The 25,358-nt window shown below is 39.5% G+C and overlaps 1 protein-coding gene across 1 annotated transcript in view; it reads left to right on the top strand.

Annotated features, from left to right (window-relative positions):
- DAPK3 (death associated protein kinase 3) overlaps positions 1-23,996 on the top strand; it is a 37,184-nt gene extending 13,188 nt beyond the window's left edge. Inside the window, exons 3-8 of the mRNA XM_088446478.1 lie at positions 3,439-3,568; positions 11,651-11,699; positions 17,186-17,212; positions 18,957-19,109; positions 19,226-19,271; positions 19,492-23,996. Of these exons, the coding sequence (XP_088302604.1) occupies positions 3,439-3,568; positions 11,651-11,699; positions 17,186-17,212; positions 18,957-19,109; positions 19,226-19,271; positions 19,492-20,025 (939 nt within the window). The 3' untranslated portion in view covers positions 20,026-23,996. The remainder of the gene's footprint in view (positions 1-3,438; positions 3,569-11,650; positions 11,700-17,185; positions 17,213-18,956; positions 19,110-19,225; positions 19,272-19,491) is intronic.
- The last annotated feature ends 1,362 nt before the right edge of the window (positions 23,997-25,358 follow it).

Here is a 25,358-nt window from a genome sequence, read left to right as displayed (position 1 = left end):
TTTGCGGATGAGCGGTAGTGACAGGTCATCATACCTTTCGGCAAACTCCAGGCAAATTAAATTTGCAAAAATCTCAAAAAAACTTTTTACACGTTGTCATTATGGGGTATTGTGTGTAGAATTTTGAGGACAAAAATGAATTTATTCCATTTTGGAATAAGGCTGTAACATCACAAAATGTGGAAAAAGTGAAGCGCTGTGAATACTTTCCGGATGCACTGTACCTCGTCTGGCTTTGACGACGTCTCTTGAGTCTTCCATCTTAAGAGCCAAAGGTTTCTCCAGCTCTGTGATACAAACGATGCTTAGGGCACGAAAGCCTTCCTCTGCCCGCATCTATTACAGAGTTTGCCATTCTTTCGGTCAATGATGTTCCCACAGAAAGTATAACCCTAAGATTTTTAGGGTTTCCATGGTACTTGCTTTTTGTCGCCACCTGGCCACTCAGAGTACTGGTTTCTGCGCTGTCTGATTTCAGCAAAATTTTGCTTCTCTGCTGGATGTTAGAATTATTTCACCAGGATAGAGCTGTTCTCCCTACACGGGCTGGTTACCTTCCTAAGGTAGTGGCCCTTTTTCATGTCACTTAAGAGGTTGTGGTTCCAGTTTTTCAGCCTTCAGACATTTCTGTAGGTGATACCTCCCTGTAAGTTGAAAGTGCTCTTCTGCATCTATGTGGATAGTACAAACTCTTTTAAAAATCAGATGCTGTTTTTGTGTTTATATGGTTTTCACAAACAAGACTGGCCAGTTAATAAACAAACTCTGGCTCGATGTTTGCGTATGACTATCTCTCAGGTTTACATGCAGGCTGATCTCCCTGTTCCAAATACGGCGACCGCACATTCTACCCGGTCTGTGGGACCATCGTGGGCATTTCATCATGGTGCCTCTGCTGAACAATTGTGCAAGGCAGCCACGTGGTCTTCTGTCCACACTTTTCTTAGGTTCTACGCCTTTGACACTTTTGCCTCTCAGGATGCTTCCTTTGGGCGACTGGTTCACCTGGCTGCATTGGGTATTTTTCTTTCGGTCACGGATTACCTCATCTTGTGTGGGTGTTTCTGGTGTACATTGTTTTCCTTCTCTTTCCTTCTCCTGCCTTGGGCTTGTTTACAAAACCGAGTGCCTGTGGCCTGGGGTGGGGTATATGTGGAGGAGGACCTGAGGCATCCTGGGAGCTGAAAGCTTAACTGTTTGGTGCCTGGATCACTCCAACCACATTTTCCCCATGGTATTTTGTGGACCCTATGGACTTCGAAGAATAAGAGTTAACAAAGGTAAGTTTACCATAACTCTTATTTTCTCTGAAATAATTGGAAACTGAAAAAAGTAATTACATACATCATTGTTTGTTCCATATTTAATAGCAATTAGACTTTGTATTTGATTTTTGATTCAATAGAATATTGTAAATAATAACACACATGAAAATGGCATGGACAAAAATGATGGGATCCATAACCTAATATTTTGTTGCACAACCTTTAGAGGCAATTACTGTAATTAATAGATTTCTGTAGCTCTCAGGGAGACGACTGCACTTGTCAACAGGTAGTTTGGCTCACTCTTCCGGAGAACTGCTCCAGCTGTCTCGGGTTTGATGGCTGCCCTCTCCAGACTATAAAATTCAGCTATTTCCATAGATGTTCGATATGATTAAGATCAGAGCTTATATAAAGCCACTTCAGCATAGTCCAATATTTTTGTTTTTATCCTTTTTTGGGTGCTTTTGGTCATTATCCTGATGGAGGGCCTATGACCTGCTTTCTGACACTGAGCAGTATGTTTAGCTCCAGAATGCTTTAATAGTCTTGAGTCTTCATTGTGCCCTGCACTGATTCCTGGCACTCCATACCAGCCACAGCAAAGCAGCCCCGAAACTTAACCAAGCCTCCTCTATGTTCCACAGTAAGTGAGGTGTTCTGGTCTTTGAAAGCTTAATTTTTTTTCGTCTGTGAACATAGAGTTGACGTGACTTGCAAAATAGCCCCAGTTTTGACTCATCTATCCAAAGTACATTCTCCCAGAAGCATTGTGGTTTGTTAATATGCATTTTAGCAAATTCCAGTCTGGCTTATTTTATATTTTCAAAAGTGTAGTCCTACTAGATCCATGGAACCCACTGTCGCTGAAAATGTATTGCATGGTGTGATCAGACAATGGCGCCTTAAGATTTGAGTTCAGCTTGCATCTCTTTGGAAGTTCTCTTTGGCTCTTTTACTACCTTTCTTTACTATACTTCTATTTATGCCTGTGGACTATTTTCCTCTTGTGGCCACTTCCAAGAAGGTTGAGTACAGTTTAATGCACTTTAAACTTCTTAATATTTGCCACTGTAGTCACAGGAACATCAAGCTGCTTGGAGATGGTTTTTATAGCCTTTATCTTTACCATGCTTGTCTATAATTTTCTTTTTGATCTCCTCAGATAACGCTCTGCTTTCTCTGGTCCACGTTCAGTGTGGTGCACACGATGATACCAAACAGCAGAGTTACTGCTTTTCTCCGTTTTAAATGGGCTATTGCTTAGAGATTGAAGACGTGTGATGCTAACTCAAGAAAGCAATTAGTTTGAAATATCACTATGATCGTATTATTTATTTTTTCTAAAGGGTACCAACAAATCTGTGCAGACCAGTTTAGAATACTTTTTGGAGAAACAGCAATAATTTATCTTTCGCAGTATTCCATATCAAAGGTATGCAGATATACATGAGACCATTAGCTTTGAATTTCATCACATTTGAGTAGGAAAGAAGCATTGTTTCAGTGAGCTGTAAGGATACCAACAAATGTATCCACATCTATACTTATCTGAATGTTAGTATTTGTTACTAGCTGTTACAAAGTCGGATAAATGTTGTCTTTCTCTACATCACTTTATACAGTTGTCATATGAACGTCTCAGTTATACCCATTTCACATTTCAATGCCGCGTCGCACCCAGAAGTTTGTTCACGTGTCCATCCCGGGTGAGACCCCTTTCAGATGTTGGCGGCCCAACCTGGATTAATGCTGGGTCGATAACGTCATCACAATCTCGTCTCCAAACGACGGCTCTTCCTATGCTGTGAATGGGACCCGGGCTACCCGTTCACACTGCATCGTGAGCCGGGTTGAACCTGTGTTCAACCCTGCTCATTAATCAAAGTTGAAATGCCGGGTTTCTTGACCCATCTTATTTCAACCTGGCCTTATTTTAACACTGCACAGTAACCCGGGTTGCTGCGCATTCAAGTGCAATTACCCAGGTTATTGCAGCAAGTGTGAAAGGGGTATTAGATAACTCATTCTGAGCTTGTCTCTGTCACCTTAGGTCTGGTTAAAAGGTCATTGGATGCTAAATGAAATCCAGAGATTTACTTTTTTAGATGTTGCTAAGATATTCTTTTTGGTTGGGTAATTTTGAATATTTCCATCATTCCTGTCTCCTCAGCCAGAAAATATCATGTTGCTGGATCAGAGCAGCCCAAATCCTCGGATCAAACTCATAGATTTTGGAATTGCTCACAAAATACAAGCTGGTAATGAGTTCAAAAATATCTTTGGAACACCGGAATTTGTTGGTAAGTAACCATGGCTAAGCTAGTGTAGGTTTTTATTCACAATGGAAAGACCTCAAGCCTCAGTTTGAGTCTTAAGGTACATACACAAACAACGATTTTTTGAACGATTATCGATAACTATCGTTTATCGTTCAATCGTTGAAAATCATTCACTTTCTCAGTTAAAACGATGAAGGATTATCGTTCATGCGCGTTCACGTTTGTAGTTCAGTCAGACTTACCAACTCACCGATTTTCAGTAAGGAAATATGCAAAAATCGTTTGTAGTTAAAAAAAAACGTTCATTGCATTTAGTAAATGAACGATTTTGTTAACCTATTTTCGTTAATTTTTCCCTTGAAAAAATGAACTAAAATCGTTCATTTACTAAATCGTTGTGTGTGTATGTAGCTTATCTGTTAGAACCACTTAAAGCAGAAGGTACAGGTTTTCACCTATCAAAATAATAGCAGCGCTATTCCTATTTTCCTATTATTATTATTATTATTAGCGCTGCTATTTTGATAGGTGGAAACTTGTACCTTCTGCTTTAGGTGGAAACTTGTACCTTCTGCTTTAAGTGGTACTAAAAATACTATATGTGAATATAATTAATAATATATAATATGAATATTATTATTCATGTCTTAGTTAGATTTGGGTATGTTTCACTTGATTATTTGCATTTATGGGTTGTGTTAGGTAATTATTGTGTACATGGGTTGGTGTTTAGTCCTATGTGTATGCTAGAGAACAGTTGCCTGCTCCTATCCCTCATTTATCTACGAGGGTGAGTCAAAAATTGTACAATTTATTTTAATCAACTTTCAGAAAAGACAAATACATTATTTTTCGACATAATCTCCCTGCATTTCAATACACTTTGTCCATCTCTCAACAAGCTTTCGTATTACATCAAAAAATGTTTTAGGCTGAGCTGCGAGCCACGAATGCACCGCGGTCCTCAATTCTTCAGAAGTGAATCTTCATCCTCTTGGGGCTTCTGATTTGCAAATGATTTGCAACATAATCCACTGTAACTCTTGATATCCAACAGAATCAGTTCACGTGCACACTCAATGTTCTCATCAGTCGTGGATGTGGATGGGCGTCCGGCGCCTTCTTCATGGCTGACAATTGAGCGACCTTCTTTGAACTTCTCTATCTATTCATACACACTTCTTCGCGACAAAACACTTTCTCCATACTACGCACAAGGTCTTCGATAAATATCGGCACCAGACACACCCTCAAACCACAAAAAACTAATCACTGTACGCTGCTCTTCTTTCATGTAAATAACAAGTGGGGCAGCCATTTTTTCTTACACTGCAGTCACAAATGAACTGATGTAACACATTCAAACCTGCAGAGCAGTGAGTGGGGAGACAGCGACCTAGTACGGAAAGTGTTGATAACACAGTGCGGCCAACAGAAGTTTTAATATAACTGGAGTGCGGATAATTTTTGACTCACCCTCGTACATGCATCTATAGATCTCCATCTTAATATCTCTTTCCTAACACCTCTTCATTACTCATATGAGTCTTTTCTGTACGTTTACTATACATGTGACTTTATCCATCTACTTTTCATTTATTAAATTCATATATTTGTAGTGTTTGCTTATTTATATTATGTCAGTGCAGCTTTTGATACTGTATCTATTAAGGACATATCTTCCTAACGTGTCTGTGTTAAGTCTAAGCCACTAATAATGTTGTTTTGTGGAGAATATCACTCCATTAGTAAAAAGATATTTATATGATTGCTTTAAATAGATTAGGTTATATTACTTGTTAACAAATTTTTTTGTATTGTTGGCGTATCCTTTTCTTTTTCATTACATGTTTGTATGCGTGTATGTATGTGTGCATGTATGTGTTTTTTTTTTTTTTATATATATAAACAATTGTGGATATACTTGAGCGTCTTTATATTGGTGGTGTTTCTAAATTGGCAGCACATCGACATATGATCAGGTGGAAGTAATCATTAATTAGGAGATTGATATACTGTAAAACCTGTTATCACTAGCTATTTCCCCTTCTGACTAAACTGCTGCATGGGGGAGGGTTAGGCAAAGGCTTCAGTAGGGGGGGGGGGAGAGGCTGTTGGGGTTAGGCACTAAGGGGGAAGGACTAGGTTTAGGCACTAATGGGGAGGGTTAGGGTTAGGCTACAAGGGAAGGTAGGGGGAGGGTAAGTATACTGTCTGTCGGGATACCAACCATCGGGATGCCGCTGTTGGTATTTTGACAGGAGGCATCCCGACAGCCGGCATTACATACCGATTTTTGGAATTTAATTGGGTGCAGGGTATCTTTTTTTTTTTTTTTTTGAGCGCCTCCTGAACAGGTTTTTCCTAAAATCCATATTTTAAGGAAAAGTTATAGGCATTTGCTCTGAAATCCTGTGGCCTCCCCCCCTTGCAGTTTTTCCTTCAGTGACTAAGACAAAAAGATGCTTGGGGCTATTAACTCATGAGCAAGCCACGTAAAGCTGCCCATGGGAGAAGCAGCTGGTCCTGAGATCTACACCTGCAGCACTAAGCGTTTGCCTGATTAGTGCTTAATATATAGGTGGATTTTCCTGCTAAATAGATCTTGAGCTATATATACCTATGTTTTTATATATGCATACATATATAACTGTTTGCATTCGGGGTGGGCAACATATAGACACACGCACGCACGCACGCACGCACACAATGCTGTACGTAGTCATTTTGGATTTGAGGAGCCAGTGCAAATTCCAATAAAAAAAAAAATAATTTCTCCATAGTTATTAATAAACATTCCTAAAAGTAAATTGGTCTCAAGAAAATTATATTTACATACATCTAGTTATTATTGGCTTGATGATCATTGCACGTGCCAAGTATCTGTTTGTTCCTTTATTGCTTCTCTCCCTGATGTCACATTGAGATAATACATACCTCAGTTTCTTTCTAGGTGACTAAACTTTACAATATTGAAAATGCAATCCAAATTCATTTAGTGGTTTTTGCATGATGCCAGAACAAACAGAAAAATGTTTCATACATAGTACATTTCTTCAAAAAAAAATTCTATGTACAGAAACAACCATTACAACTTTATAAGCACAGATTTCTGGGTTTTTTTTTTTTTTTTGTTGAATTTAGTTTTATATTTCTCTGATATGTTGATATTAGCTGATTATTAATCTATTGAAAATAATTGATTGCAGTTTTTCCCTGGATCCTATGTAATCCATTTGGTATATGTATGTTTGTACCTTTAATACAGCATTGAGTCTGGTACCAGCACTTTTTATATGTTTATTATTGTATGTGTGTCATTACGTTAATATACCTATTCATATTGCAAGCTCAATTAGATCAATTTAGTCTGTTTGATGCCTATTATAGCATTGTTATTGTGATTATTTGTTTTTCTTCTTCTGGGTTGACATCCCCGCCTTGCAGCAGCTTCATAGGCTTTTTGTGCTATCATGCCTTGGGGTTAATTTTCTTTCCAAGTTTCCACCTGTTATTAGCCAACTTCCCGTCATCAGCCCTAATTTTCTCCTAGACACCTAGCCATATTTCATTGCTATCAACACAGTTGATTTATACTCATGATGGCGTAAGTATCAGTTGGTTTCTCTCTCTATTTTCACCACCATGGTCTCATGTTGCCTTCTATGCAACAAAAGACACCATTTTGTTTGGACAAGCCCAATCTGTTACTAGCGGAACACCCAAAATTGAGAGGGATCACATTTTGAGTTTTTTCAAAATGATGGTGCTTGTGCGTTGGCTGCTGCATATTTGTCATGGAGTTCTGTGAATGTCATATCTATTACACAGGTATTCCTGAGATGTGGCAATGAGACTCCTCTCGTGGATTTAGGCCCTCATTCAGAGCCGCTCGTTAGCGGCAGTACGCTCGTTCCGAGCGATGTTTGCACATCTGCGCATGCGTACGCTTTTTAGTACGCATGCGCGAACCAGTCAGTGCGGCCGAAAATCGTTTGTACGCTATATAGCGAGTGCCTGCTATTTTGAGTGACAGAATGAGGCGTATGTGGGTGGTAACAGGGGAAGGTGCTTGAAAATGGGGAGTGGAGATCCGAACGCAGGCGTGCTTAAAGGTCAAAACGGGCGTTTTATGGGTGTGTATATTTAAAACAGCAGCGTCAATGACCACGTCACTGGGTTATTTTAGAGCCAGAACTGCTCGCAAATTTGTGGTAGCAAACACCAACCACAAGAATAGCGAGCAGTTCATACGCTGGTCGATGTACTCTATTAATCTAATAAATAGCGGACATGACGTATGGTGCGAGCGGCCAGGGGGCGTTTTTAACAAATAAACGAGCGTATGTTTTGCTCGTTCGTTCAGACTTAGAGGTGTGAACAGACTGCAATGTGCGTACGGATCATTTGAATAGCCACCCCTTGTTTTTAAACGAACGACCGCAAATAGCGAACGGCTCTGAATGAGGGCCTTAGTACCTTAGGTGTGTTCTTGTGTGTTTTTGTTTTGTTTTTTCTCAGAAACTATTCCATACAGGGGCTTGAACAGCCCAGCACAGACTTGCCATTTTTATTTGAGTGCCCGTGCCCATTGTAATTGTTATTTCTATAATCATGGTTGACAGCTGATTGGCTAGAACTGTTGAGTAATGGGCAAACAATTTTCTGTAAACAGAATTATTGGAGGGATCTAGAAGTTGATAAATGTTAGGGGAGGCACCTGTATTTGTCATTGCTGCTTGTTGGTAGCAACATGCATACTGGTCTGCCCTCTATTTCTGGCAATGTCTATTCAAAATAAGACCATCTGTGAGTTTCAGTTCATTATACCAACCATAACCTCTCTATGAGCTTCTCTGTTTTTCAGTTCTGGAGCGTCTTTCCTTTAATCACTTGTCAGACGTGGTCGCATGAGATATATAGGTAGATATATATTTTCATGCTGTCCTCGAAATAGTTTTTTTTTTTTTTTATTATGATCAAATTATGTAAAAATCAGCAATTTAACTCTTTTATACTATACTGAATCAGGTTTGAGTAGTTGGTATTTACATAATTTGATTATAAATATAGAAAAAAAACTATTTTGGGGTGATTGTTGGAAAAAGAATTAGGGGTCTGTTTACTAAGCAGTGTTGGGAGACAGAGTGAAAAGTGATAAGGTGCCAGCCAATCAGCTCCTAACTGCCATCTCACAGGCTGTGTTTGAAAAATGACAGTCGGGAGCTGATTGGCTTGGGACCTTATCACTTTCTTATCACTTTTCACTCTGTCTCCTAACACTGCTTAGTAAATAGACCCCTTTGCCAATTAAGTAGTTTAAAAGAATGGTTGGTGGCTATTTTGGTGGGATAATATATATATATATTTTTTTTTTGGTTCCCTCTACTAAAATTATAAAACCATCACACCAGCTTTGGCAGTGATTAAGGGTGGCCGAAGTTAAAGAGGGGCACAACGTGAGTTGTATAATTGCCACTTCTTAGTGCCTCATATTTTTATTTTTTTCCTCACAACCCTATTTACTGAAAACGCCATGGGTACTAAAAACATATATTATGAGTAACCTTAAGAAGTGTGACAATAATAGACCGTTTTCTGCATAGTTTCCCAACTGGTAATGCATCATGTATGGTTTAAATGTGAAATACTTTCAAATGTTCCTTTTTTGTCTTGTCTTTTTGAGTTGAAAGCAGGGAGTTATTTAGAAATACATTTCTTTCCACAGCAAAGAACACTGGAGATTGTGCTGTTAAGGTTGTGTGTGGCCAAACTGCCCCAACTCTCAATGATTTTCTGATATAATTCAGAAAGGCACATGACAAATTACCTCATTACTCGTCCCTGATGACATCCATAGAACAAATGAAATATTTTAGATTTAAAACTACACAGGAAATGTGTAATCCTGCATTTAGGATCATAGTCTTGCATTTTGGACAGCAGCTTCTATTATATATTCTAATTTTAGCCATGTTGCATCTACATGCTGACGGAATTGGACTTTAACTGCTGAATTGCCCCATCATTAACCACATTGCTTATATCTAAGGAAACTGCAAATCTTGATAATAAATTATCCATACAGCAAGAAATCTCTTTAAGCTAGGTATACACTGTCAGACTGACAGACATTATTTCTGACTAGCAGAAACCATCAGCTATCATGGCCATACACTGTGAGCTATTTCAGGGGTAATGGTGGGCGCGGCAGTACATACACTGCTGGATGCGGCCGACCAATTATCGGAGTGATCGGACATGCTGGACGTTCTTTCCGAAAATTACTGATAGATAATGGCAATGTTCAATTATCGGCCCAGTCAGATGATTATCAGATGATATGACCAATTGGACAGTGTAGTCTCAGCATTAGAAATTGAAATAAGTAAGTTATCAAAATGCTCTAAGACAACAATGATCATTAATATAATTGGACTTACAAATAATGTAACAAGGATGAGGATATTGAGCGAAGTTCGTTATTATGGCAGAGAAACTGCCATCCTGCTCACTGGTAATCTCGGGATTGAATCGCCCCCATTGGTCCCTACAGTACAAAAAAACAAACACACATTGACCTCCACAGAAAAATAAAACACATTCATGATTCATTGCTTCAGTGTTTACATATTATATAGGTGTTCCAGTCAGTAGATACACAGTAAAAGGGTTGACAATGTCTAGCTAAACAACAGATGTTAGACAGGCAATAGATTGACAGAGACAAAAGTTAGACATGGATGAAGGTCGACTGGTACAGTGGTTCAACACAAAAAGTCTCCAATGAAAATGAGTGCAGAGAATATATTTCCACATCGTCCACTGCTGTCCCAGCCCTCCCCATACTCTGTCATACGGGGAATGCCAGGCAGCATTGCAGCACATTGAAGGGCCCTGCCACCACCATACTGCCCAGCAGCAGCCATGCAAGGCTTCGCTATGTGCATAAATAACAGTAGATGCTGCATCCCAGCCACAGTCTACATCTAAATCCATCTACCCACATCCAGTCCTGCTGCACATCACCTACTTAGGCCATCTGTCTCTCCCCTATAAAATGAATTACCTCTACAGTGCCCCTGCCCAAATCCTCCACTTACCCATAAGGATTGTGACTTTCCAATTTTGAAGCCTGCAATCCCGGGATTAAATCCTGTTGTGAGGGAGGCTAAATCCTAGGATCCTGCGGATTGGCTCCCTACTGATAATAGTGACACTTCTTTTGCTTAAAAAAGAATAGGAAATATGCAAGCAGTAAAATGAAACTTTAGTAAATACATATTGTGATGGAATTTCGCTCTAACAGTGCCTAGTGTTTAGGTGCAATCTAAAGATTCCAATGGGTACTGAACTTGTGCTTTAATTGCGAGCATAAAAGTATCTGAAAATAAGAAGCACCTCTTTAGGGGAGTACCTCACTCCTTGGCCCCTCTCTAACCAGTGGGCCACATAACACTTTTGAGGCTGCACACAAGAGTGCAAAGACCTTATATAACTGATGTTCCTTCACTGCCTTTCTCTCTGTATTACTCCTGAGTTCCTATCTTGAAACAGCTTCTCTTCATGGACAGTGACCCTGTCTGCCACCAACTTGCATGTGCCTGCAAGCTTCTCTCTTCACACTGCAGACTCCTACTTGGCCTAATCCTCTCTGAGCCGCCTCTTTCAGTGCACAGTGGTTTCAAACTTGACTTTTTCTCTCCCCTTGCTTGGCACCTTGAGCCGTATACTCAGCAGGTGTTTGGTGTGGTCACACACCTCTTTTTGCTCCTGAAGGTGAGTATTCCAAACTCCATTGCTTCAGCAGCTGGCAAACCTATGCCACCTGGCCAGCAACCCACAATATATATTTAGCATTACATTACACTAAATACATCTGAAGGGCTTCTACTCTTATTTATGAACTTGGATGTGTGTAATTGTGATTGCTCATGTAATTGTTAATTTCGCAGGGGAATTCTAATGTAGAAATGTTTTATGTAATGACATCAGTACATTTAGGGGGTGAGGCCAATTAGGGTTGCACATAACCTTAACAGTCCTTGTTGTAGCAAAAACTCAGAGTAAACCTAAACCAACTACCATCTTCTCCTTTTACAGCTCCTGAGATTGTAAACTATGAACCGCTTGGGTTGGAGGCTGATATGTGGTAAGACATGTTTGTGATATACATATGTAATATGTGACTGAAGGTATGCAATAGAATTCTACTGTTCTGTGGAAGACAATGTGATGAGAAGAGAAATACAGTACACAAATGCACATACTTTTAAATCTTACTAATGCACATGGATGAAGCTTATACATATATTTGAGCTTCTCTGTTGTATCAGCCAAATGGTCTGATATCACACTGTATGTGACCCCAAACTGATTAAAATATCAAATGGTTAAGGTGCTATTACTGGCCTGACATAAATTGCTGTAGCGAGATACCACTGGGCTTTAGTGGTTATGGGAGACAGAAATTGCCTTATTTGGTAACCCACTTGAGTATTCAAATTTAACTTGACTTGGATCTTGTAGGTAGGTCTTGCTCTATTCCCTTAATCAATCTGCAGTGTGGTGGTTCTAGACTAAATTAGCCAGATGTTATAGCACTCCTGAAGGCCATTCTGGAATTGTATTTATTGAGCAGAATGGAAACCAGTTGCTTCATCTTGCATTTGGTCATTGGTCACAAATATCTAGAAGTAGTTCACGCCTTTCTGTGAAATATTGTCATTTGGCCCAGTGGTTAAATTGGCAAATCTATAAAAATTGGCACTCCACATGTGTGGCCTAATTGGCAACAAATCTAGTTGGTGAATGGGCTAAATAAATTTAAAGCTACCAATCTATTTTACATACAACATTTATTGGTTACTTTGTGATAAAGCAACTTCCTTTTCTTTGGAGCACAGTGAAAAGTGGGAAATCATAATAAAGTGGAATCCAACAACATTGCTTAGACATCTTGTTACACAAAATGCATAACACTAACTAAAGCTGCATCTCCCACCTAAAGTGGTGGACACTATTCATCACTATTTACATACAAGTTGCAAATAATGGCATCAGGACCTCATCATATGTTCTCAAGGTAGAAGATGTGTAGTGGTGATATAAATGAGAGAAGTGTGCTTTAATTCCAGTATTCACCTGGGAGAAAAATAGCCAGCTTGGTTTAGTGCTGGTTTACATACAGGAAAGACGTTTGATTCTGTTTCCAACATCTTGTTTCTATCTATATAATAGGAAAGGTTATGCCAGCACACAGAGGAAACAGATTTAATTTAAGTAAATTGTTTACCTGTTTGAATTTGATTGCAGCATCTATGGCAGCCCTAATGTATTCTGTAGTAACAGGAATAATTTGCCCGTCTTCCCTCCCCCGGAAGGTACATAGTGTGATTCCTCTGTGATTCCCTGGGGCTGATTCAGTTGCACCTGAGGTACCGTCAGAGCATTAAAACATGTGCCCTGCAAACATAACTGCAGTTACGGTGGGGAAATGTACATTCATGTCTGCTCGCGTCTCCATGGACCACAGGCAGAAATGAGTGAGCGATGCATATCGTGAAGCCTATCCGGTAGCACCCTGCATGTAATTAATTCTGCCCCCTTGTCAGAGTCCCTTCTCTATGAGTAACTTCCCAAGCTGCCTTTGAAAAAATATACTAACTGTAACATGGAAAATAAATACTGCGTAGCTAGGGAGAGTTTCAAGGTAATGAAATTATGTAAGCCATTACTAGGTTTATATTATTTTTTTTTTCCATCTCTGAAAGCACTGATGTATGGGATGGACCCAAAAGGGTCTAAAAAAAACAAAAAAAATCAAATTAATTCATGCACATAATTATCTTTTAATGATCAACTACATCAAGAATCTCCTTTCCAAGCTGCTTATTAATGACCTCTCAATTTTCATGCCATCAAAGAGCGCTTTCTGCATTCGGGTGTAGGACTAGTCTTGCCAAAGAGGCTGCGGTTGTTTGAGGAGCAATGCTTCTGCGAACCATGGCCTGCAAGTCCTTCTGGGAAATTCCAAAGTAACACAGTTGTTGAATCTTTGGGATTCTCTCTTGTGACATTTTAGCTGGGTACACACCTTACGATGGTGCGACCTAGCGATGCTATGTAATGATACATCACGTAGCTGTACACACTACAAAATCCGTTGCGTTGTGTCGTTACATGCTGCATGTAACAGCCGCAGCCGTGTAATCATCCCATCTGATGTGTAGCACATGAACGACAGCTTGGGCATACACAATGTACAATGTGTACAATATATCGTTCTGATTCACGTCGGAACTATATATCGGACAATAGCTTGTATAGTGTGTCCCCAGCGTTAAGCTTTGTCTCACTCAGTATCTTTATGGATTCCCATACTACGGTAGAGTAAGGAATGATGATGTGGTACAGTTGGTATATGGGGGTAAGCATCCTTTAAATCTATTGATAAAAGAACTTCCCCTATAGTGCTGAAGATGCACCTTCCAGACAATTCAGAAATACCTCCGTGCAAACTTCTCCTGTTTTTCTATCAGAAAGCATGTGGAATTAACCTCCTGCTTTCTTTTGGGAAGCGAGCACTTTGGAAATCACGTGTTCGTATGCTGTTGCATAATTCTCAGGTATCCTTTGCACCTAAAATTGTGGAGTTTGACTTCATAAACACATATCTTTTTGGACATTACCTTGAATAATATTTTGTTTCCATTTCTTTACACTGTCCTGGACCCAAACTTCCTCTGTTGAAAGCATTCTTATACCTGTACCTGGGGGGTATAGGGCTGGCAGCCGTTCCTTAAAACGGGGGCCTCGCTGTTTTCCGGGAGGGACGAGACCAGGGCCTGTGCCAGTGGAGACAGATTCTTTCCTGGCCTCGTAGCTGCCAGAACCCGCTCAGGCTGCGACCTTGGTGGGAGCGCAGATGCAGCTAGGAGATGTTTGTTTCCTACAGACACCTTCTTCTGCATTAGCATTTTAGATGGATGGAATTGCACAGCCGCTTGTGTGCAGACCTGCAATACCGTCCATCTCTGAATAAGGTTGTAAGTCACCTGTGCTTAAGTATGGATATCCTGAAACCTGGACTGTTAGGGTGCTTTGAGGACAGAGTTTGGGAACCACTGTGATGAAGCATAATAGTATCCACTAATGCCTGGCAAAGGGAATACATTCCTTTCTTATAATCTCCAAAGCTTTTAGTCAGTTTTGTTTGCTTACTTGCTATTGAGTATCATTATACAGATTGTCTGATAGTCACATTTCATGTTTTTATAGAACATTTCTCCATCTTTCTGCTCATAGAGAAGCTACTGCTGAATCCACTTTGGGTGTAGAGTCCCAGTGTTGCGCTCAGTCTCCTGAAAGGATTGTTTTTATCTTTTAAAATAAGTTTGTCCTTTCTACAGCTCATTCCATGCCTTATCTTGCTTTAATAACCATATGTACAGTAATATGAATAATTTGCATTTTATACACATTTTTTCCCAATAAAATAATTATATTCTGTATACTCACTGTTTTATCACTGTATCTACTATTTAGAAGTTCCCTTTTAACAATGTCAATTGTCTGAAGTTCCCCCTTGGATACAAAGAATTTAATCCATTTAACTTTATATTTTTCTTGAGTGTGTATTTGGCTTTCCTCGGGATACGGGGCCTGATTCAGAGACTGACGCTAATGCAATTGCAACTGTATTCTCTCACAGATCCAAGTTGCTAAAATATGCCTTTCAAAGCATACCCGAGCAAAGGAACGCCCGCCGTCCGATGACTTGCAACAGCACAAACATCGGTAACATGGACGCACAGCAGGCGGTCACACAACATGTAAGGCCAGTCTGACTAGCCGTAACACTACAGCTCTCCTGACATGCAGAGACCTCTCATGCTGCACGAGAGATCGCAGTGACTTTTCATGGACACCCATGAAACTGCGTTTATACGGTCAGACACGCCTGCGTTCTTTTAACCACCACCACCCCCCAAACGCTGACTACCTGTCACTCACTTTGCAATTGGTTCCTCTATATGAACATAGTCGCAAAACAATCGCTGTGCGTGCGCAGTGTGGTAAAACAATCACTCGTTCTGCATACATATAGGCATTGAATCCGGCCCTGAATCCGGCCCACAGTCCATACATAATGCTTCTTTGTAATTTGTAATGTAAATCCTTATCACAATCTCCAGAAACACTGTAATTTGTCTTGTTAGATTTTCCCTATAACAGGATCAGTAAGAGTACTAAGTAGTATAGTTTATTTTTCTATTTTGCACCTAACAAATAAACTCCTTAGTAGGGCTTCCCTATACCTGTTGTCCTCCGACCCACTGACTGGAAGCTGTAGAAGTACGCAGCAATTCTGCAGGGTTAACATCTTCTTGTGCACCGATTGTCTTGATGACATCACCCACACGGGTCATGCTGTTTATACTGAGCAGTCTTTTACAAACTTTGAGACATGCATAACATGCCTCCTACCTCTGGGAGTAGAAATGGTTGGCAAGTGGCACCAGAACCATCCAGATCCTCTGTCCTAAATACATTTGCTAACAATAGAACTGTTTCTGCTCTACATCTGCTTTGCTCTGCTAAAAGACGAGGCTTGTGTGACACCCCTCCTTTTTAGGCCATGAATATATCAGACTATTGAGTAAATGTAATAGCATGGGACTTGCAGCCATCAACGAGTTCCGTCTGCCAACCTGGTTTTGCATTTAAATGATTGCACCTCTAAAATACTGGGTGACTCGCCAGGAACTTGCTAGTGCCTACAAATCACAGGCTATTGTGTGATATATGCTCATTTTATTGGAGAAGCTGCAGGTTACACGTAACACTCATATGGGGGAATTCAATTAGTTGCAGAAACCCTGCGTGCTAATTACCAGAGGCTGGATGATTTTTCCTCACAACCTCAGGAGTTGCATAGAAAAATCTGAGTTAAAATGCAGATTCTACAGCATAACATGCAGGGAAACCCATTTATTCCTCATTTTACTCCGAATCTATTGGTTAGTGCGTGTGAACCCAGTGTTTACTGTCGGGGTAAAGGCTAAATAATAGCTATTCCCAGCTTGGCGCTGTCAATTAGCTGTGGGGTATATACCATGTCTCATTGAATCCCCCCCCTTAAAGTGTCACTATTGAATCATTTGTCTCTAAAATGTATTATGGAAGGTTTAATCCATATGCCATGGAGTCTATAAAATCTTCCAAAGCCGTTTTAAATCTGACGTAAGCCTTTGCAGAGTACGTTACTATTTCTTTGCATGTATGAGAAAGGACTGTCCTTTGCAGTCATAACTACAGGTTTTTGTAATAATAAAATTTCTGGAAACTTGGCAATTTGATTTCTTCATACTTCCTTAATATTGCTAAAATATATATCCTGTACCTACATAATAAAGACAAACAAAAGTAATTGTTTGATGCCAAGTGTACGTTTGCCAGGTAATCGGTATGACTTGTAAATACTTTTGCTTCCAGTATTTCAAATTAATCTATCCAGGTAAATATAAATATCGTAAAACATTGCACTGAAGAAGGTTTTGGGAAAACTAGAATAAATGTAGTAATATTATGTGTTTGAGGGATTTAACATTGACATATTATTTTATCTACCCACAGGAGCATTGGCGTGATCACTTATATCCTGTGAGTATGCACTGACCATTTTAATAAACAAGAAAACTTATTTTCATTAGACAGTGAAAGGACATGTTACAGGGCTATCCACTTACAGAATTGTGTAATTCGTTATGTGTTCGATTTGTGGAAAGTGTGTCTATCTACATTTCCTGGCACTCCTATTATTGCTAATCATATTGGAGCGATTCTGGAGTAATTTTGTGGTGCCAATTCTGAATATATCATCAGTTTTGCTAGATTGACTCTACATTTTTCAGATACACGGACGAGAAACCGGGAAAACACAATACACAACTGTCACTGACTATTGATTGGGTGGCTGATGACTTCTTTACGGAGGGAGAATATTCGAGAATGATCGTGGAGTGCTCACCTAAGGGTATATTTACTAAAGTGCGGGGTTTTAGAAGTGGAGATGTTGCCCATACCAACCAGATTCTAGCATTTATCTTCTAGAAGGTGTAGTTAAATGTTAAGTAGAATCTGATTGGTTGCTATGGGCAACATCTCCACTTCTAAAAACTCGCACGTTAGTAAATATACCCCCTAGTATATTCACATGCCTCGCTTACCACAATGTTCTGACAGCCATAACTCGTGCATATGGGAATCTAAGTTCCCTATTACTTGAGGGTATCCATTATTTCAAGAACTAGAGCCAATTTGAAAAAACTACTTCCATTTTTTAATTCCACAACCCCCCAAAGACCCTTAATGTGTTCAAAAATCCTTGGCAACTGAACAATATTTTTGTTAGGCTGTGTTATTCATTAGGGTCCACATGGGTTCTATAGCATTGCACATGGGGAACATTGATAGTGTGTGTGAAGCCGGTCATGTGTGACTGAACTGGTGATGCACACACAGTTCCCTGATGCCAGAACTATTGGGAGACCTGGAAGCGTGAATACTGTGGACGCAGGGTAGCGATGGTGTCTAAGTATGTGCAAATTGTGCAGTTCATCAAGATGTTTATCTTGTACGTGATTTTTAATCTGGTGTGAGAGCAATAAAAGTTGTACCCCGTTTTCTTGTGTATGTGTGTGTGTATATATATCTCTCTGTATAGATTTAGGAGATATAATTGCACACTGTAATTATGTATCTATATAATTATGTAGAGAAGACAGAGGTCTTCTTGCCAGTTATCCATATTCTCTGGGAGTATCACTAATACAATGTATATATGAGGTAAAGGAGCTGATTTTGAGTTGGGAGAAAGTAAAAAAACAAAACAAAACAAAGCCTGTAACTGCACCTGGAGAAACCAAGTTGTACTGCAAGAGGTGTAAATACTGGCTGTAACCCACAAAGCTTTATTTGTACACAGCAATGTAGGTCTGAATTTGGACAGGTCCCTCTCGCATCTAAATCTCTACACATTGTACATCTGCCCCACTTGCAGTGTAACCTGGTTTGTCAGGTGCAAAGTTACTGGCTCTGTTTTTCTTTGCTCCCAGCTGCGAATCAGCCCCAAAGTCTTGTCACTAGACACTCGCTTCAGAGCCAAGTGACATCCACCATTGTACAGTCCCACCTACTTACCACAGGTAAAAACGGTGTTTGCAGGGAGAGAACCAGATTCATTAGATGGACCACCTCTTTTACTGTAAATTCAGAATTGAAGACGCACCGTGTGGTGTGTGGGAGAGTGACCTTAGAAGTATTTTGCCTGACTTGTCATGGAATTCTGTTAGGTTTGTGACATGTTTTTATTAATTGAGTTTCCTGATATTCTTTTTCCTACCAGCTTGAGTGGGGCATCTCCCTTTTTGGGAGAGACGAAGCAGGAAACACTGACCAATATTTCAGGTGTCAATTATGATTTTGATGAGGAATATTTTAGTAATACAAGTGAACTTGCTAAGGATTTCATACGAAGACTTTTGGTCAAGGATCCCAAGTGAGTTATTATTTCAAAACCCCATATACTTTTAATGTTTTTTTTTATAGTTATAATCTCTGTTATGTGTACTAGAGCGGATAGTGTGAAACCTTTTCATGTAATTTTCTTTCTAGGAAGCGGATGACTATTGACCAGAGCTTGGAACATTCATGGATTAAGGTGAGATCATCGTGCCAGATATTCTAATACCGCTCACTGTATGTCACTGTACTGTGCGCCTGTGGGGTAAATGTACTATGCAGTGATTTTCTAAATTGACTATCTTTGGTGATTTTGGATGCTGGATTAATATTAAATACAAAACAGGACATAATAAACATGGTATTGGGTAACAGTGGCAAAAGAGGGGAATTATAACAATGCATGTCTGTCTCCGCAGGCCATCAAGCGCCGTAATGTTCGCCATGAGGATAGCGGGAAGCGACCTGAGCGCCGGAGGTTAAAGACCACACGACTGAAGGAGTACACCATCAAATCACACTCAAGCATGCCTCCTAATAATACTTATGTGAATTTTGAACGATTCAGCCATGTGTTAGAAGAACTAGGAGCAGCAGAGGATGCATTACGTGAATTGCAAAAGTGTCAGTCTACCTCCCGGGATGATCTTTGTGCTCTACGCTCAATTTATGAGGAGAAAGAAAGTTGGTATCAGGAAGAGCAAGAAGGGGTAGCACGTCAGCTGATGGGGCTTCGACAGGAGCTACAGCGTGGGGAAGGGCAACGTCGGCAGGTTCAGGAAGATCTCCGGACTGCAATGCTTAGTGCAAATGGTCTGAAGAGGAAGTTTGGGCGACTAGAAAACAAATATGAGGCTCTAGCTGCACAGGTCACTGCAGAGATGAGCTTTGTAGAAGAGTTGCTGAAAACTATGGAGAGGCCAGGGGTAGAGGGTGTTAGAGGTGTTTGCTAGAATTAGTAAGTGTAGGGATGTGCTCATACTAACCTAAGGTAATAGAGGGGTGTGCATGATGTTATACATGGCCTTCTTGCTATAATATTTTTTGAGATATCTTTTTCTCTCACACATAGAGCGTACGGACACATTTTGTAGCCATAATGGGCAAGAAGATGTTATACGCTGTCACAGAGATGGGCACAAGTTGTAATGATGTAAAATAGGACTAATAGATGCACTGCAATAGGGTAGGAGTGGTTATGTAAAGCAAAGTGTGTAACAAAGATAATAAAACCATATTTTATATGGAATGTTAATGGCATATGAGAAGGAAAAGTAAGGGATGAGCAACTCCATGAATGGTAAAAAAAGTTAAACAGGAGAGAAAGTTAGAACTATACCATTTTGATGTTAAAGTGTATAAAGGCAGAAAACCCATGTGGTTCTTTTATATTTGTATGTAGTCCTGTTTCTGTCCTTTCTTAGACAGCAATACACACATACTTGTATCTTCATTATGGAATTAGGGAAGCTACTCATCCTATTTCGCCCTGTTGTGTATATTTCATTTCAAAATTAATTTTATACATGAGCTGTTTTGACTCCTCAATTATTTTAGGCTTAGGAAAAATTCCATAGTTATACAATTAAAGTAAACTAAGTCAGTTGTAATCCTGTATATTTGCCACCAGAGAGCAGTGTTGCGTACATCCAAAATATACTATTACAAAAAGGAATCTTGTTACTATTACCATCTGTCTGCTCTCAATACTTTTACAGGACTGTGTATATAAGGTTTTTTTCACATCTCTTAGTAAGAGTTTGGAGTTCCTGACCTTCAAAGAAAGAAATAAGGACAAGACCACGGATTTCACACAGAGATGGAGATTTTCTCTCTGTCTCGCACAGATGTATCAAAATTTGCATGTGTCTGAGTACAAGAGCAAACAGTGGTGGACAGAAAAAGAAAGAAAGTAATGTAGCTGCAGACAAAGATGGTGTATAGTGGAGATAAATTATATACCTATATATTATTAATTGTACTTTCAATCTGAACCTCCTTGAGCATCAAATAGGTTTTATTTCTGGCTGCTAGAAATTAAACTGTTATACAGATTGTAGCTGAGGCCTGTGCTAAGAAATGAAAGTGAAGACTATAGTGTCTACATTTTGTATTCTATATAGCAAAATAAAAATATATATTCTAAACTAAGAAGGTAGTAGTTAAATCATACTTGAGCAAACAGCTGCTAACTAAAGTCTGGAATTGCCTTTTTATGATCGTTACTCCACTTTTTGAATATGGATCTTTTATTAAAAAATGTGTATAAGTACAGGTAGTGTGCATTGCTGTGCTCTGTCTACAGGAAGAAGAACACATCACTAAGAACTCGTCAAAATAGTGATCAGTAGAAGAGAATGATCACCTGTAAACACAGCAGCTTATGGAAACAGCACTGATCAAATCTGCTGTGAGCACAGGCTCAACTTATATCATAGTGAGCAGTACATCACTGGTGCTATAGTGCAGGGAAACCTATACAGCATCATTGTAAGGCCTCGGAGGATGTATTCAGCTAGAAACCATCTTCCATACAAAAGGACTTTAAAGAAATACAAATAACCAAGGGGTTTAACATCTGATTTGATGTGCAAAATTGAAGGTGACATGGTGTTAGCATGTTCATATGGCTTATCCCTATCTGCAGACATCAGGAAGCCTAAATCATTTATAAACCACATTGCACACTAGTAACCAACACCATAAAAGATGCTCCTGGGCAAAACAGTTTTGTATAGACACATTTTTATTTGTTCTAAACCACACTTTGAGTTCCATTACTACTGTATCACTTATCAACAAAGTACATGATCAAAGGGGAGATGTACCACCATCAAATACAGAGAGATAAAGTTTCAACCAATCGGCGTCTGTCATTTTACAGTCTGTGTTTGAAAAATGAGTTAGAAGCTGATTAATTGGTACTTTATATCTCCAAGGTTTGATAGCTCTCCCCCATGAGAGAGAATAGTAAAACCAGAGTAAGGTTAAAATAAAAAGTTGAATCCTAGTGGTTATTTAATAAAGTACGATTTGTCAAATTCATGATTTTTTCCCATGGTGTAAAAGCAGAGATTTTCAAGGGAAAACCTATAGTTTTTGGTTGGTATGTGTATGTATATATTATTCCAATTGAAAATGTAAAGTGTTGGCTTTAAGAGAAAGAAAATTAATTCTTGGAATTCCACGGCAAAATTCATTGCTATTGACAGATCACATTTCATTAAATAAAGCAACTGGGGGATGACCAATTAACAGTTGGAAATGTGATTTTTTTTTTTTTTTTTTCAACGGAAGATGCTAATTTGAAACTATTCAGCTATGACATGCGTTAATTCTCCATAGGAGTTAACAGTTTTATGTTTTGTTTTTTGACCCCCTGACCAGGTGAAAAGTTGGTGAAAATTCCTATTTTAAGATACAAATTTGGGGACTTGGTTCAGAGCCACTTTGACACCCCCTTAATGATTAATTAAGTTTCACACCAGTGCAACACAGAAAATGTTTCCCTCAAACATTGATCCAATCAGTTCACGTGTAGCAATGGGTATACCAGTATTACACCCCCTCAAACTCTTTCCTGGGTTTGTAAATGGTCTTCAGCATGTTTAATAATTAACTAAAGGATTTTCTGTATATAGGCCCTCATTCAGAGCCGCTCGCTAGCGGCAGTACGCTCGTTCCGAGCGATGTTCGCACATCTGCGCATGCGTACGGTTTTTAGTACGCATGCGCGAACCAGTCAGTGCGGCCGAAAATCGTTTGTACGCTATATAGCGAGTGCCTGCTTTTTTGAGTGACAGAATGAGGCATATGTGGGTGGTAACAGGGGAAGGTGCTTGAAAACGGGGAGTGGAGATCCGAACGCAGACGTGCTTAAAGGTCAAAACGGGCGTTTTAAGGGAGTGCATAATTAATACATCAGCGTCATTGACCACGTCACTTGGTTTTTTTTAACTCAGAACTGCTCGCAAAATAGCGGTTGAAAACACCAACCACAAGAATAGCGAGCAGTTCATACGCTGTACGATGTACTCGGTTAATCTAATAAATAGCGGACATGACGTATGGTGCGTGCGGCCAGGGGGCGTTTTTATCAAATAAACGAGCGTATGTTTTGCTCGCTCGTTCAGACTTAGAGGTGTGAACAGACTGCAATTTGCGAACGGATCATTTGAATAGCCGCCCCTTGTTTTTGAGCGAACGACCGCAAATAGCGAACGGCTCTGAATCAGGCCCATAGTTCTAAAACTATATAAATATTTGTTAGGTATCTGGCTTCTGTTGTTTATATATTTTTTTTATTTTTACAAAACCATGATCTTTGGTAAGAACTTAATTTCTTATTTCTTATTGGCAATTAAATGCCTCCAAATATACCAATTTCTGAAGTAGAACATGATCTCAAAGAAAGATTTGGGTGTTTTATATTGATAAATCAGTGTAAAAAAAAAATTGTCTAAAAGTTTTTTGTTTTCTTTTTGGGGGGAGGGGTCGTCACATTATATGTGACTTTTTGTAGAAGCAAAGTTCCAGTCTGGACGCAGCCTCTGTCTTCGATGTGTCAGGTCACTGAACAGTTAGTTCCTTTCCAGTTACAGTATTCACAGTGGGGATCATAGGCTAGGGCGGAAATAAAAAAATGAGCATGACTTCAGGGACACACAAACATGTCATTCATATATAAAAACATTGCTATTATACCCATGAAACCTAACATTCCATCTGCTGTTTCAAAACACACTTTTTTTTTTCTCTTGGGCTAAACAAGTCTCTGTTGTTTTTATATCAATTAAATAATGAGTGTGTTCCGATGAAATGGGTTATACTGAATTTCTAAATGTATTGTGTGACAATGTGTAATAAATATTACTGGACCTTTCAAGTTACTTTTATAAATAAAAATAATCCCCATTGCATCAAATTTGTGATTCATTTTTTGTCTTTTATAATTTGCTAGTGTAAATCTGCGTTCCTGCTGCTATACATGATAAATTTAGTCTTTCACAAATGTTTTTACATGCACTGATACCAACAAGATAAAACACTAAATGACATTTAAAAAAATTGTATTTGAATAAGTATCATATCTGTTGAAACTGAAAGAGCTCACTCCAAATTCAGTTTCCTGTTTTGCAGCTCTGTTGCATTAAACGGATCAATTCCAAGGGGTATATATACTACCAGCAGGTTGTCAAAACAGTCGATTGACATAGTTACTGGTAAATTTTAGATTGACAGCAATAAAACAAAATCCAATTGCCACCCCCAACAAGTGGCACGCCCAGGCAGATGCCATGGAAAATTCACCATTACCCCCAAGAGTCACATACAAAATAAAGAAAAGAGCCCGATGGTCTTGACCATCGCGACCATCTTCCTGGCCGCTCGCTATTGCTGTGGGTGGTAACCCACAGCTATGCGAGCGGCCAGGAGGCCGCTCTAAAAAGACCGGCCCTGATTCAGAGCGAGCGTTCTGTCAGAGCGACCGACTCTGAATCAGGGCCCTAGTTCATTATATTTTGTAATAACACATACTAAGACCACAGAGTCAACCAAATAATACAAGTCACTTCGGGAGTGGAGGCCGCTGCATGTATTGGTAATATGCCAGCATCTCAGGCACATAACAAATGTAACATAAGGCAAAAAGTTCCTATATGAAAGATGCCTCATGGTCACACAGCTGGTCTTGATTGGAAAACCATCTGTCTCCCCAACAGAAAAAAACATACAAGAAAAGGAAAGAAAGCTATGGAGTGGCTGAGAGGTAGTTTTTATTCACGCAACACTAGTTCATTGTAAAAATTTACTATAATAAGTAAAATCACAAACCACAATTATATAAAAGGGATACCTAGGTACAATAAAAAGCAACAATCAAATCAAATATGACATAATCCCTACATAAGTAACGTAATAGCCATAGAAACATTAGCCATAGTTTCGGAGCACTGTTTATATATGCACAAAGAAGATAACTTCACTGCCGGTGTATAGGTCTTTATAATCATAGTAGATTATATATAGAAATTGCCCTGGTATCTGTTATGGCTGCCACACAGTTATGCAAGACCTCTAGTGCCAAGGAGAGGATCTTCCGCCAGTAACGGGAACTCGCTGTTCCCTTAGTAATGTTCACACCGGTGCTTAGGTATCCGCCTGGACTTAAGCCTCCAGCAGTAGATGCTTACACAACTGACGAGACAAGGTAAAGCTGAGAAGTGGCAGTTCTTCCTCTACAATATCTAGCTGGAGTGAGGCTGCAGGCAGATAGTAACTTGCA

The sequence above is a fragment of the Taudactylus pleione genome, unplaced genomic scaffold (assembly GCF_031769625.1).
Source record: "Taudactylus pleione unplaced genomic scaffold, aTauple2 ptg000399l, whole genome shotgun sequence".
Taxonomy (NCBI): domain Eukaryota; kingdom Metazoa; phylum Chordata; class Amphibia; order Anura; family Myobatrachidae; genus Taudactylus; species Taudactylus pleione.
The sequence above is the reverse complement of the archived record's forward strand: the minus strand, read 5'-3'. Positions and strand labels throughout refer to the sequence as shown.